The sequence below is a fragment of the Mycteria americana genome, chromosome 4 (genome assembly GCF_035582795.1).
Source record: "Mycteria americana isolate JAX WOST 10 ecotype Jacksonville Zoo and Gardens chromosome 4, USCA_MyAme_1.0, whole genome shotgun sequence".
NCBI lineage: Eukaryota > Metazoa > Chordata > Aves > Ciconiiformes > Ciconiidae > Mycteria > Mycteria americana.
The window spans coordinates 27,355,769-27,369,188 of NC_134368.1; the positions used below are offsets into that span (position 1 = coordinate 27,355,769).

The 13,420-nt window shown below is 49.6% G+C and overlaps 1 protein-coding gene across 3 annotated transcripts in view; it reads right to left on the bottom strand.

Annotated features, from left to right (window-relative positions):
* Positions 1-6,071: 6,071 nt before the first annotated feature.
* The window catches only part of RBM47 (RNA binding motif protein 47), an 81,122-nt gene continuing 73,773 nt past the window's right edge, over positions 6,072-13,420 (bottom strand). For 2 of the 3 annotated variants that reach the window (XM_075499967.1, XM_075499966.1), the window contains 3 exons: positions 13,029-13,235; positions 9,281-9,483; positions 6,072-8,880 (listed from right to left, as the gene is read on the bottom strand). In XM_075499967.1, the coding sequence (XP_075356082.1) occupies positions 8,629-8,880; positions 9,281-9,483; positions 13,029-13,235 (662 nt within the window). In that variant the 3' untranslated portion in view covers positions 6,072-8,628. The remainder of the gene's footprint in view (positions 8,881-9,280; positions 9,484-13,028; positions 13,236-13,420) is intronic. The other variant, XM_075499968.1, reaches the window with a different exon arrangement.

The following is a 13,420-nucleotide window of genomic DNA, read 5'->3' on the forward strand; positions in this document are numbered from 1 at the left end:
CATGCTGCAGGGATGAGGTCCAGGTCTCAGTCACCCCAGTGCAATTAAGAAATGCTAGGTGAGCTCGGAAGGAGACCCTTGTGCAGCACGTAACCCCTCGTGCAAATAGCAACGCAGGTGCCTGTGGTTTTGGGGTCTCTCGTCACCCCTTGCAGCCAGGCTGGGGGCTCGGGCAAAGGCGAGGTGGCTGAGCCTGGCAAAAAAACCACCTGCCAGGGACGGCGAGGCCGTCGGCAGGCTGGGATTGGCGTTTGGGAATTTGCCTCCTGGGTAAGGGGTGGAGGGCACGAAGGAGTTTGGGACTCTGAGGCAGCATGGTACCGAACAGGACTTGATTTTTCTTCCCAACTACAAATTATAGCAGGTTTACATGATTTCTTTTTTCCATGAGTGGCAGGCTTGCGTTGGTTGTGCTCGAAGCAGCTCCTGGGGTTTCACCCCAGGGGCTAACCCTGGCAGCTGGTGAGTCCTCGTCCACTGCTTCTGGCTGGTGGCAATGCTTGCTGAAGGCATGCTGACACCTCGCTCAGCCAAAGTCTTTGCTACTGGTAAAGCTTAAGCTGAAGCACTTATTTGTGGGTGAAACTCAACCCCATTGTAGGACCCAGCCTGAGGTCTGTGCTCCGTGGAAATACTCTCCTGCTTTGTGTGAGAAAAGAGTGAAACCAATGGGAAAAACACATTGCTAATTAGAGTGTAACTACTTTATTTAAAGTACAATTAACAACACCTTTGTCGGACAGTATGGATGCTGTCTGATTTTAGAGAAAGCAAGTGCTAGGTTCTGAATGAGCCTCCGATAGTGCTTATGAGGATGACGGAAGCTTTTTATCAGGCTCAGATGCACTTAATACTGCACCTTTGATGCCTACCGTAATGATGTCTGTGATCTCACTGGTGGTGATGATAGTGGTCACCTTGCTGATACAGGACTGCTCAGCATGAGAGCCATTTAAGAAGCATCCCTCTTACTTCAATATCAAATACATAAACATAGTTTTAATTTCAGTTACTTTGCATACGTGTATTTGGCTATTCCCGTCTCTTGGAGAGAATCAGCTTTTCTTTGCTGTATGTCATATTCAGTATATTCCCTGGCAAAAGAGAAATAAGCTGTCAGACCCAAACAGACTGACAGAATTATTTCTTCCATTTATTTCTGTTTTGCAGGACCCTGAGAAAAAAAATCCTGATTGGGATGGAGTGGGAGGTCTCATCCAGGTCAGCTCTGCTTACCGTCCTCACCATCTGTGTGAGAGCAGGCACAGGGCTGGGGGATCACCCGGTCTCCGTTCTGGTTGTTTCCATTTCCAGCCCGCTCTCTTCCCCCATGTGCGCTCTGGGGAGGGCTGGCTTGAAGGTGAATGCAGTACCTGTCAGCAGAAGCAAGACCAGCCTCTCTGTGCATCTCCCTTCAGAGGTGCTAGGAGGAAAGAGGGGTGCGTAGGCAACGTGCTCATATCACCGCCCTTCCTGGTGCGCAAGAGGGAAAAGCAGACAAGACAGTTACAGGTATTTTTCTGCCTTTTGTGGGTGTTGTGTAACTTACCTAGCCAACATCCTGAGTTTGACAAGCCAATAGTGGGGAAAAACCCTGAACACAGCCAGGTGCATCACTGGGGGAGACCTGCTCTGCACACCTCCATGGGGGGACCTCCAGTGGGGCGAGAAGTACGTCCAGGTTAAGGACACAAAACGATTTCTTCCCTGCCACAGGCTGACACCCATCCTCATCTGACCAGCTTTCCCACAGGCCAGGGCCTCAGGATGCCATGCACCATCACAGTTTCCCAGTCTGTCTGGATGATGCCTGCAGTGCTTTCTCCAGATATGTCTCCACCAGTACATCCTCAAACACCTCATGACTCAGGCTGCAAGTCCAAGTCAGACATAATGCTCTTCTCCATCTTTAATTTTTGACATGTATGCCAAGCCTGATGTACTTCACCTCATACTTCTTGGGGCTCATCTGCAACATGAGAGCTTTTGGGTGTGCTCCAGGGCCTGCCGCAGCACCGAGGGGCCAGGGGATGGCCAGCGGTGTTGCCAGGACGCTGCAGGAGGAGGTATGTCTGCAGGGAGCGTGGGGTGTGCCACAGCCTTCTCGGGCTGTAGCACTCCACTGTGCGGATGCAGGGGTGGACGGCCTGTCTTTTGGAAGAGTTTACTGCAACACTTTGGGTGGTAGCAAGAAACTACCCAGCTGGTGGTAGTGGAGGGTTAGTGGAGAGTAAGCCTGGACCACTTAGGTGATGCTAAAGGCCAAGGCTATCGCGAGTTTTCTTGCTTGGATATGTCCTTGGTGACCTGATCGTTGATGAGGTGCTGGTGCTCCACAACATTTTGTCTGCCAGAGCCCTCCTGAGTGCCCTGCCAAGCTCTCGGCAGCTGCACCGTTGCTGCACGGAGGATTGCAGGACGACAAGTGCCTCCATGGCACTGCTGGGATGCCAGCGTTGGCAGCTGCTGACTAGGATCCTCTGCATCCTGCACAAAGGCTGACGAGCCAAGGGATCTGTCTGCCTGGAGCGAAGACAAGCCTTGAGGGAATCCTTAGCTTATCCACGTGGCCAGAAAGCCCTCCTTGCAAGGGACAGCAGCTGAAAAGTCAAAGACTAGAGAAACTAAGGATGCCCTGTGCACAACCAGTGCATGCATAGCAAGTTTAATAAGTAATCCTTTGTCATTGCGTGCCCTGTTGAGTGACTGCAAGACACCCTGGTCCATATCCTACAGATTTGTTACAGGAGTGAGAATTGGGCATTGTAGTTATTGCTTCAAAGCTTTGGAACAAAGGAACTGCTCTAAGCATAGGCTGGTTTGCTTCTGACCGATTTAAATGCATCTCTCTGCTGGTTAGCTTGAGGTCACTCCTGTGGCTTGTGTAGGCTGTTTGCAGGGGTTTTTTTCTTGCTTCAGTAAGATCTTCTGGCTTACCTGTGGCTTCCCGCTTCCCACCAGCACACGGATCGCAGGCAGTGGCCAAGCTAATGCAGATCTTCAGTGACATTGCAAAAACACACAAGGACAGGCTCAAAGTGCAGCCTGCCTTGCAAAAACTACATGTGTGTGTTTGGAAAGAGGTAAAAAAAATGAACAAAAGCATATCGTGTCTCACAGTAAAACTACAACCACGGGCGACCAGACCATGAAATGCAGCACAGCTTCAGCATGGCAACCACCCTACAAGCCAGCTGCATACAGAAGTGCAGGAACAGTCAGGGTGGGCACAAACCCACAGCCCAAGCAGAGTTTGTGATCTTGCCACTACGAATGCCCAGGGGAAAGGTGGCTGCGGGGAGCCCCGGGCGCATGGAGGTGAAGCCCCAGGGCCTGTCATGGGGCAGAGCATTGCCCAGCACAGCCTGTTCGGATGGAGACATCTGTCACCGTGTTGGGAAGACGTGCCCATTTGGTGCACGTGGGACAAACCTGAGCACATCTGAGCATTTTTGCCAGAAGGTTTTCTAGTGAAGACTTAGTCCTTGACTGCTCACCTCCCACATGCAGGATCTGCAGTTTTGCTTGAGCGAGGATTGCGAGGCAGAGCTTCTGTCTTCTTTGATAAGGAAACCAGTGAACTCCGGTCCTGGCCTTCTGGCTGGAGAAAAAAAATACTTGATCTAACTCATCAGCTTGACAGGAAATACTTAGTATGGAAGTACTTCTACAGTACCAAATTTCTAAAAATTTCCATAGTCTCTTTGCTCTTTGGCATCTTGAATGATCGTAATTGCATGGCACAGCCTGCCTTTGTGCCAGGAGGGAAGGACTTCGTGCCACAAAGCTCTCTGTTTTTTAATTCCCTAACTTGCAGCTTCTCCCTGCAACACCCCTCCGACCGTTTTGTTGCCAGGCAGGACTTGGCCCTGAAACTCAGTCGAGCGTGATTCAGCATTTAGTTGACACACTAGAGCATAAAACCCAACTTTGCTGGCTTTTAGATGCACAGCAGAGGTAGTTTCTCCTGTTACGAGGTAGGTCTGGGGTTTATTTGTTTTACAGGTCAGCGTGATGGGCCAGTTTTGTGGCGGATAGGCATACGGGGAGCAGAGAGCTCAGTAGGTGCGCAAGACCCAGCCAGACCAGAGACATAAGGGTCTAACACCAGCCACAGAGAAGGAGATGGGGCACCACATACACCTTTTCAGATGTATCAAAAATGCATTGTGCATATACTTGGAGCTCTAGTACTTATATATATGAGATGTTGCAATATCAGAGTGGTGTTAATCCACTTGAATTTCTTGTTAATCTGTTTATATAGTAGCTGCATCACAGTTGTGTTAATGGGTGGTGTTTCCTGAAGAAAGTCAAAGCTGTTTTTTAGTGATTTAGGTTGATACCAGCCAGGGAAGTGCATGTCTGCTCTTCAAGATCATCAAGAAAGATGTTCAGAAAGGGAATGCGATCGACTTGGCAGTGTGTCGAATTGTCACAGTGCCCAAGGCCTCAGCAGAGCTCCTGACATTCCCAAGGCAGCAAGGTCATCTTGAAAGCACAATTGCATTTCTCTGGCATTGTTTATGTTAATATCCTGAGAATGACTTGCATATTTGAACCTTACGATGGGTTAATCATTAATTAAGATCTTACAAAATTGAAGTCAGAAACCAGCAGTCTAGGAAAATAAAAAAATTATCTTGTAAAGTGTCTGTTTAGAAAGAGCCACGTAGATTAATTTTAATCTTGGGTAGCTTGGATAAAGGGAAAGAGCCAGAAACACGTTTCAGTGTGGCACAGTTCTCCAGCTCACGTGGAAAACATGGCTTTTTGTGAAGGGCATGCCTCATCTCTGAACACCTGTAAAGGGCCGAGGTCTGCTGGTGCTTTCTTTCTCGTCCAAGTGCATGTAGGGGACCTCTAGTCAGCAAAGGTCACATGGAAAGGTCAGCAAAGAATTGCGGGGAAGACATTAGTCTTCTTGTGTGGCTTGATGATTTGTCTGACAGGTGAAGTCCTAATGTGGCTATATCTCCTTGAAAGCTGCTTTTAGCATCATGTTGATTACCCGTTCCCTGAGCAAGATAAATTGACCTGGTAGTGGAAGTGATTGCTGGGACACACAGACTCCTAAACCAAACCTGCAATGTTTATACAGGGAAAACGGGCAAAATTAGGTGACTCTCTCCCCACCCCCAAATCCTACAACAACAATAATAAAAATATTTTCTTTCCATTTCCTTGACCAAAAAATGACTAGGGAAGCCTCCCATGACTAGTATCCTTCAGGAAACCCAAGGCATATTGGCATAAAGTGCCTTGTCCTAACTGCATTATGAGAAACGATGCTAGAGATAGCAAGTTGCAGACACTTTTGCTTTCCTGTGAGGGACATAGAAGCTCATGCAGAATTTATTCTGGTCTCCTTCTCTTGGGGATTACTCACTAGTGCTAGTCCCTGCCTTCATGGCCACCGCCTCTCCCTTCTCTCTGCTCTGCCTCTGTTTACCTCTGCTCCCTCACACTGCTCTTCTCCCCAGCCTTGGTATTTGCAGCACATTTTCTTCGGGTGGAAGGAAACAGCCAGGGACTCTGGAGGACTGCAAATGCTGCCAAGAGGTGCAGCATAGCTTTCTGTGCGTTTGAAGGGTGGAGCACGCTGAGATGAAAACCATGTGCCAGTTCACAGTGCTTCTGCCCTGCAGCAAGGACATGCAACGGGGTCACAGAGGTTTTGTGCGCTGAGCGGATGGGAAGCATGGAGAGATGCCAGCTTCAGTTCTTCCATCCACATCCAGGCACTGACTCTAAACTGGACATGAAAAGAGATTTAAGCTGATCAGAGGCTGCTGGAAGAATGGGGAGGTGCCCCGTATGCCTACTGGGGTGGTCACTGGCCTCTGCAGGTGGTGGGATGGGGAGCCAGTGGGACAGTGCATCTCCCCTTCCCGCAGGAGCCCGCGGGGATGCCGGCTGCGGCACCCCGCTCCCCTCCTGCCCCGAACACCCTCTCCCCAGCTCAGAGGGGAGCACAGCCTTGGCGGAGTGGCTAAACCTGGCAGTGGGATGTTGCAATGAAATAACAGTCTCCGTTTTTAAAGAATGCTTTATTCACTACATCCTAGAAATGTACCGTAAATGAAGCAAGAACTAAATAAACTCAGAGGCTTCTGACAGTACAGAGAACAGAGATACAATAAAACACCTAAAATATCAGCTCTTTTGAGAATAAGGCACGCTAGTTTTGTTTTTTTTTTTTTTAATATATATATTTTTTTCCTTTGAATAGTTTGTTCTTAACCTAAAGATGTTCACATTTCAAGTTATCAGACTTACCTCAGTAGTAGTGTACATGAAATGGTTTAGAAGCAAGTGTAAAAGGCACGGGCGGGAGGGTCAGCGTGACCTGGCTGCCTGCGTCCCCGCGTCCTGCCTGCGTCCCTGTGTCCTGCCTGCGTCCCCGTGTCCCGCCTGCTCCTGCGTGCCCCGGCGCAGGCAGCACCCACCGGTGGCCTGGGGCTCCTCGGGGTTTGCCCTCGTTGGCTCCTTTCTCTCCCTGCCACCTCTGCGAGCGGCAGGACCCTCATCCTGCTGGCAGGGAGAGGCTGAGTGGGAAGGGAGCCATCACCCTTCATCCCTCCTCTGTGGGGCTGGAAAGGGGCCGGCAGAGACCCAAACCACTAGGCTGCCTTTTCCCCACCCCAGGGGTGTTTGTGCAGAGCCCACGGACCCACGGTGGCATTTAGGGTTGAGCCGTGCAAGGCCGTAGCCGCAGGGCTGGAGGAGGCAGCGCCGGCCTCCCCGTTGGGGGCTTCCCCCTCGGGGCTCTACCCAAATCCCCTCCTCTTGCCCTACAAACGGGCAGGGCCTCGGGGCTAAGGTCTGGGTACGCTTTCAGAAGTGCAGGGACAGACAATAAAAGTCTCCCAGGAAGGGGCGTGGAGGGGCAGAGTCCGACCTAATGGTTAACCTCCTCACCGTGCTTTCGCTAACGGGTCAACAGGTTTAAGGAGAGCTCAGCTTGGCCGAGCAAGAGCACCTGGAAACAACTGCTCAATTTTGAGGCAAGGAAAAAAGCGTATTAAAATGTCACTTGACTGAGCTGGACGTGGTCTGGAAGTGGTTCAGTTGTCAAAATATACTCAATATGAAACCCCTTCGGTTGGTACTTACACCACAAAAAGTAAAGGAACGTTGTTTACTCGCTCCCTGCTTCGTACCTCGGGTCACTGGAGCTGTGTTTGCAGGGCTGATGCACTTCATACAATGGGCAAGATATTTCTTTACCGTTTTACAATATTTTACATTCACTGCACTACTAAATAAAAGCCTTTAAACAGGCCACAAAACACTGCAATAATATATTTACTTCTTAATAAAACAAACTTTTTTATAACATCACAATAAAAGGTTCTTGTTTTGTGGCAAACCACATACCATGTAAATTTGCAACATAAAATGACTTTAAAAATGTATATTAAAAGATATTTACAAGCTCTATGTCTTAAAATCGTCGGGTCTAATCTCTCCCACCCCTGATGTGCATGTACAACTCCAGTTGCGGAGAAGGGGAATTAAGCGTGGAAGGGAGGCCGGGAGGGAGGCTAGCCCCGTTCACTAATTCCAGTATCACTACCACCCCTAGTACCTCGGAAATTTCTCATGGAACATGATGGAGCGATGGGTAAGTAACGCTGCGCATCCTCTCGGCGAGAGCGCGCCTGCTCTCGCTGACAGCAGCATACATTCTCAGTCACTACAGCATATACTTCAAAGAATAAAATAAAGAGCATTGAAAAAAAGCCTAGGTTTTATACTGGATGAAGATCTAAGTCAAGACACCTCGCAGGACATATCAGCTACTCGTTTCTGCATGTGCTCCAACTACAAGTAGCTTCAATAAATAGAAAATCCAGTTGCTAAGGAAAACTCAGAGCCTTTCCTTTACTTAACACAAGCCTGCAAATCACACTGTGAAGAGATTTGTGTGAGGAGGCTTTTTTTTTTTCCTCTTTCTCCCGAACGGGCAATATTAGTTACTTCTGATTTCAGATAAGAACGAGCAGATTGTATTAATGCCAGCACAAAAATGCAGAGGTCTTGCACGTTTTTCAAATTGCACTTTCCAGTATAATTTTTTAAATAAGATACTTGTTGGTTTTTTTCTTAAAAAAAAAATCTAAAGTATGTATTCTTTAAATATTGAATATATTCTTCAAAATATATTGTTAAAACTTTCCCTAGCTGCTCAGATGTGCTTTTTAATATATAGCTGATATATTATTAAAGGAACTACAAAATAGACATCTCTGGAGTGCAGAAGTTACTAAAAAATAACCTTCATACCACAAATATATTGAAAATATAACTGCTAAAAAAAAAAAAAGACCCTATGCAACCCCACTAGGATGCGTATAAATGCATGTCAGCAGTGGGCTGGATGCATCAAGGTCCTTTAGAAATGTATGAATACAGATGTGTTAAATTTTAAAAATAGCCTAAAAAAGTTAGTGAAAACTTCAAGCATAGAAAATATTTCGAACACGTTTTTCTATGACGTTCTTCACTTTCTGCATCAGTTTACCAAGCCCTAATGTTTACTCTTTTGCAGCCGGTTCGTTCTTCATAAATAGTAAAGTGTTCCTTCAGTGTGTGTTTCTCCGCTGCCCTCCTCTGCCGACAGTCTCAGTACGTCTGGTACACGTCGTGGATGGGCACCTGGATGGTCGCAGCCGGGAATGCCGGGGGGATGTAGCTGGTGTATCCCCCGTAGGCAGCGGCAGCAGCGGCGGCAGCAGCGTTCTTCTGTAGCGTGGCTATCGTCGCCGTTGCCGCAGCGGGCGCCGCGAACGGCACATAACTTGTCCCATAAATCCCAGCGGTGGGGATCCGCTGCACGTTGGGAGCCATGGTGTACACCGGCGTGATAGGGCGGCCCTGGTAGGAAAGCATGGGTTCAGACCTCAAAAAAAGTGCTTAAATTGCTGTAATATCCTGTCTCCACCCCCTGAACTGCAAACCCCCTAGAAGGAGAGGTGATAACCGGAGGGTAGGCAGCGCATGCCCTGTTGAACGAGAGTTATGCCGTCATGGGGAGCTGTGCCCGCCCTCCCTCCCAGATTTGGGTCCCCCGCAGGGGGAGAGCAGCTGTCCAAAGTGCAGATGTCTAAGACAGTTCAGATGAGCTGCAGGGCTGTTGGGCACTGTAACATCCTCGACAGCACCTCCTGAATGGGAGCAGGGCAAGAGACCAGGCTTTCCCCCCAACCTGGGCATGCAGAGCAGGATGTATGGGAAGCAGGATGTATGGGAAGTAGGACTTATGGGCTGAACTCACCTGGAAGGGGGGAGGTGTTGAGACAGCCGGTATTACAGCTGCGGCTGCGGCTGCGGCGGCAGCTGCTGCGCTGGCCGGGTCCTGCTGGACGGCTATAGGGTTGATGATGTGCTCGACAGTGTGGATTTTGCCATCTTCCATCATCTTGGCCGGCGGCGCGGCCTGAAACATGGAGTACTGGGCACCGATGGCAGGGATGGCCACTAGGAGAGACCAGACACATCAGGAGTGTTGGGAGAGGGTCTCCAGGACCTCATCTCAAAGAGCAAGCAGCCCTCCTTCCTGGCTGCGATGGGTCTCCCACAGTGGTTCTGTGCTGCTCTCATCAGGGCGGGTGGCCCCATGTGCCACTTGGGGACCCTGTGCAGTCACGGGCATCCCAGGGCCACAGCCCTGCTGGGGACTGGGAGCTGCGTCCTGGATTTACGCAACCCCGTCCAACCACCACTGTTCTCCCCTCTCTCCGGCCAAGAGCGCAGCCCAAGCACAGGGACGGGTGGGAGCACATACTGTCCCAGTGGGGTCCCTGCTCCAGCTGTGGAGATCAAGGGATGTGCAGCTGCCATAGGCAGAGCTGCTCCGGGAAAGAAAAATGTGGTTTGTACTGCAGAAGTTGCAGGCAGCAACTGGTCCAGTCTATATGCCATCCTTTGGCCAACCCTGCGAAATATTAGCTCATTTACTATTATGCATTTCCCAGGACTAACTTGGCTAAATATGTTTTATCCCATCTTTCTGCTACAGGATCAATCTGTTTAATGACACTAAAAAAGAAATCACTCTTTAGAGAATTCTCCCTTGTGCCAAAATTGGACAACGCAAAATAATTAGAGCTACAGTCTTCCAAATGAAGGGAAAAATGCTCTGGTCAGAATGATGGTGTTCAGAGACGGTGAGTTTGTACATGGTCCAGAATGGAGCTTCGTGGCACTGCTTAGGGAAGAAATGTGCTTTGCTGAACGTTCCCAATAATCACAGTAATTGGACATGAGCTGGCAATGTGCATTTGAAGCCCAGAAAGCCAGTCGTACCCTGGGCTGCATCAAAAGAAGCATGGCCAGCAGGCCCAGGGAGGTGACTCTCCCCTTCTACTCCACGCTGGTGAGACCCCAACTGGAGTACTGCGTCCAGCTCTGGGGTCGCCAGTACAAGCAAGGCATGGACCTGTTGGAGTGGGTCCAGAGGAGGGCCATGAAAATGATCAGAGGGCTGGAACACCTCTCCTGTGAGGACAGGCTGAGAGAGTTGGGGCTGTTCAGCCTGGAGAAAAGAAGGCTCTGGGGAGACCTTACTGCGGCCTTTCAATACTTAAAGGGGGCTTATAAGAAAGAAAGGGACAGACTTTTTATCAAGGCCTGTAGTGACAGGACAAGAGGTAACAGTTTTAAACTGAAAGAGGGGAGATTTAGATTGGATATAAGGAAGAAATTCTTTACTGTGAGGGTGGTGAGGCACTGGAACAGGTTGCCCAGAGAAGTTGTGGATGCCCCATCATTGGATGTGTTCAAGGTCAGGTTGGACGGGGCTTTGAGCAACCTGACCTAGTGAAAAATGTCCCTGCCTATGGCAAGAGGGTTGGACTAGTTGATTTTTAAAGGTCCCTTCCAACCCAAACCATTCTATGATTCCGTGATGCTATGATTTCCATCGTTGCCTTATAGTGCACACTTCAGCATTCAGCTTTTGAGCCTTTCAGCAGTGAGGTTATTCACAAAGAAAACAGTAATCAATAAATTATGGTCATGTTGGCATCTATGGGAGGTGCAGCCAGTAAATCAGAAACGAAGCCAAATATGCACATGGATTTCTTTCACTGGGATGAAACTTTGCAATGTGGAAGTGTGCAGTTCTGCCTGCGGAGAGGACAGGTGCCAGCAAGCAGTACTCCCGTTTTGATCCTGGAGACTGCAACAAGGGGTCTGATCGGATATCTTTCAGGCAGAGATGTTTCCACTGCCAGTGGTCTACCACTGCTTCCTCAATCAGAGACCTCCACCCATGAGCTTTTCCAGTTCTCCTTCTACACCAAGTCCACCAGGTCAGCTCAAACCAGTTTTACCACTGGTTTAAATAACCTGGATAATTTCTCAGTGATGCAAAGGCAGAGAGCTCACGTGTTCCATTCTGCGGTAACTTCTGTCAGAAAAGCAGTAACAGGCAGCTGGGGTATTGGGGTGACCTCCCAGAAGTTCTCTAACCATTTGCAAAAAAATGAGTTTTAAGCTTGTTCTAAATGGTAGGAAACTTTGCAGAGTCGGTACATCTCTACTCCTCCGATCTGGTAATGTGCTTTCAGAGTCATACTCTTTTAATAACAGAGGTAAGTCTTGCACGTGGTACCTCTTACTAGATCATCTGAGCTGGCTGGGGAAAACGGACCAGGTGCTCCTGTGCTCAGAGGCTGTGCTGGAACTATACAAGAGGGGAAGACCTGATAAAGAAATCTAAATCTCAACATGCTTCAAGTGCAGAAACATTTAGACTTGAGCTTCAGGCTTTTGTTTGGCAGTCAAATGAATTACAGACACCACTAACAGGCGTGCATTTCAAAGCCCACTTTTCAAGCATCCTTTAGTAATACCTGGAATTCCTGAAGTATCTTTACAAACATGCATAGTGGTAATATTTTCTGATTGTAAGTGGGTAGTTTTCTCAGGAAGTCTGATCTTCCTTTGGAAACGGCTCTGATCTTAACAGCCTTCCTTTGTCTCTACACCTCTTCTTATATTGTCTCATCCAGCTGTTATGAAGAACTCTTCACAGCCTTCATTAGATGCAAGATGTAGTTTCCACTGACAGTATGGAGCATGTTTTGGGAAATCACTGCAGCTCTATTATTAAACACCACTTAGGTCCTGCAGTTACAATTTCCTTGGAGAGAGGAATGGAGAGACCTGAGGACTTCTGCAAGAGGGCTTGGCCCCGTCACCTGCAAGGACCTTCTTCCTCGGGCTGCTTTTCCAAATAAAAATCTCTCCAAACAGGATCTTGAGGAACTGCAGGGATTCAGCCTTCGTCCTGTTCACCTGGGAAGGGCAAGGGCTGGATACTCAGCTGAGGATGTGGCAGAAAGGGGTGATCCCTGCCCCTGCCCTTGCCCTTGGGCTGGCTCCCTGCAGCCCAGCACCGCTGAGAGCTCTCCGGCAGGCTGCTGCGTGGCTGCGAGCCGGACCCCGGGGGCTCCCTGCATCACTCCTTTCCCATGCTGCTGATGGTGATGGAGAAGCTCGCCTCAGCCAGGGACTTCCCTGCAATGGGAAAGCCCCAGGTCGTTTTCCCAGCCTCACAGCACCGGAGAAATATGAACTGAGCAGGGGAGAGCTCTGACCTGGCTGGAAATCTGGGGTGGGAGTCGCCCAGGGTGAAAGTAGCAGTGAAGAAATTAAAAGAGAGGAAGGTTGCTCTTAGTCACCATGCTGTAGCGTACATGACTAGATGGAGAAGAAGGTCTGCTTCCTCCTGAGGAGGTGCAAAAGGGGACAGGGGTGGGCACAGCTTCAGCCCCTTTTCCTTTGATCTGAAGAGCTCCCAGACATTTGTGTCCCCTGCCCTGCGGTGTGCCTGTTGTTTGCAGGAAGCCTGGCCAGGACCAGGAGGCATCTGGCACAGGGGAGCCCTGAGCCCTGGCCCTGGGGCTGTCTCCGCTGCCGCAGCCATGGGCTGGAGGGGTGCCCGCGTGCCTGACACGGGGCTGGGAGCGGGGCTCGCCCTCCACCTCTGCTTTCCTCCCTTCATTGCACATACTAACCTGCACCAGGCTTAATGGCCACTGGATTGACCGCAGGTAACTCCAAGTTGGGTACCAGCTCGTATCCTTTCTCCTGCTGTTTTCCTTTGCCTTCATGGTACCTGCTGTAGATGCCACGGCCTGCGGAGTATCCCCCCAGGTAGGAGCCCCTGGGGCCCGGGGCTCTGTTGCCAGCTGCACCTCGCCCTCTGCCTCGTATGCTGCCTGCTTATGATAACAACATAGAAGAGGATGGTGAATAACGGAGAGCGACAGCCCCGTGGGGAGCACGAACGGCCCCAGGCTGAGACCGGGAGGCACGTGGTTAGAAACGAGGCTGCTGAAGATAGTTTGATCTGAGCCTTAGTGACTTCGCTTATGAAAACACAAGAGTTTGGCCTTCGAAGCGCCCA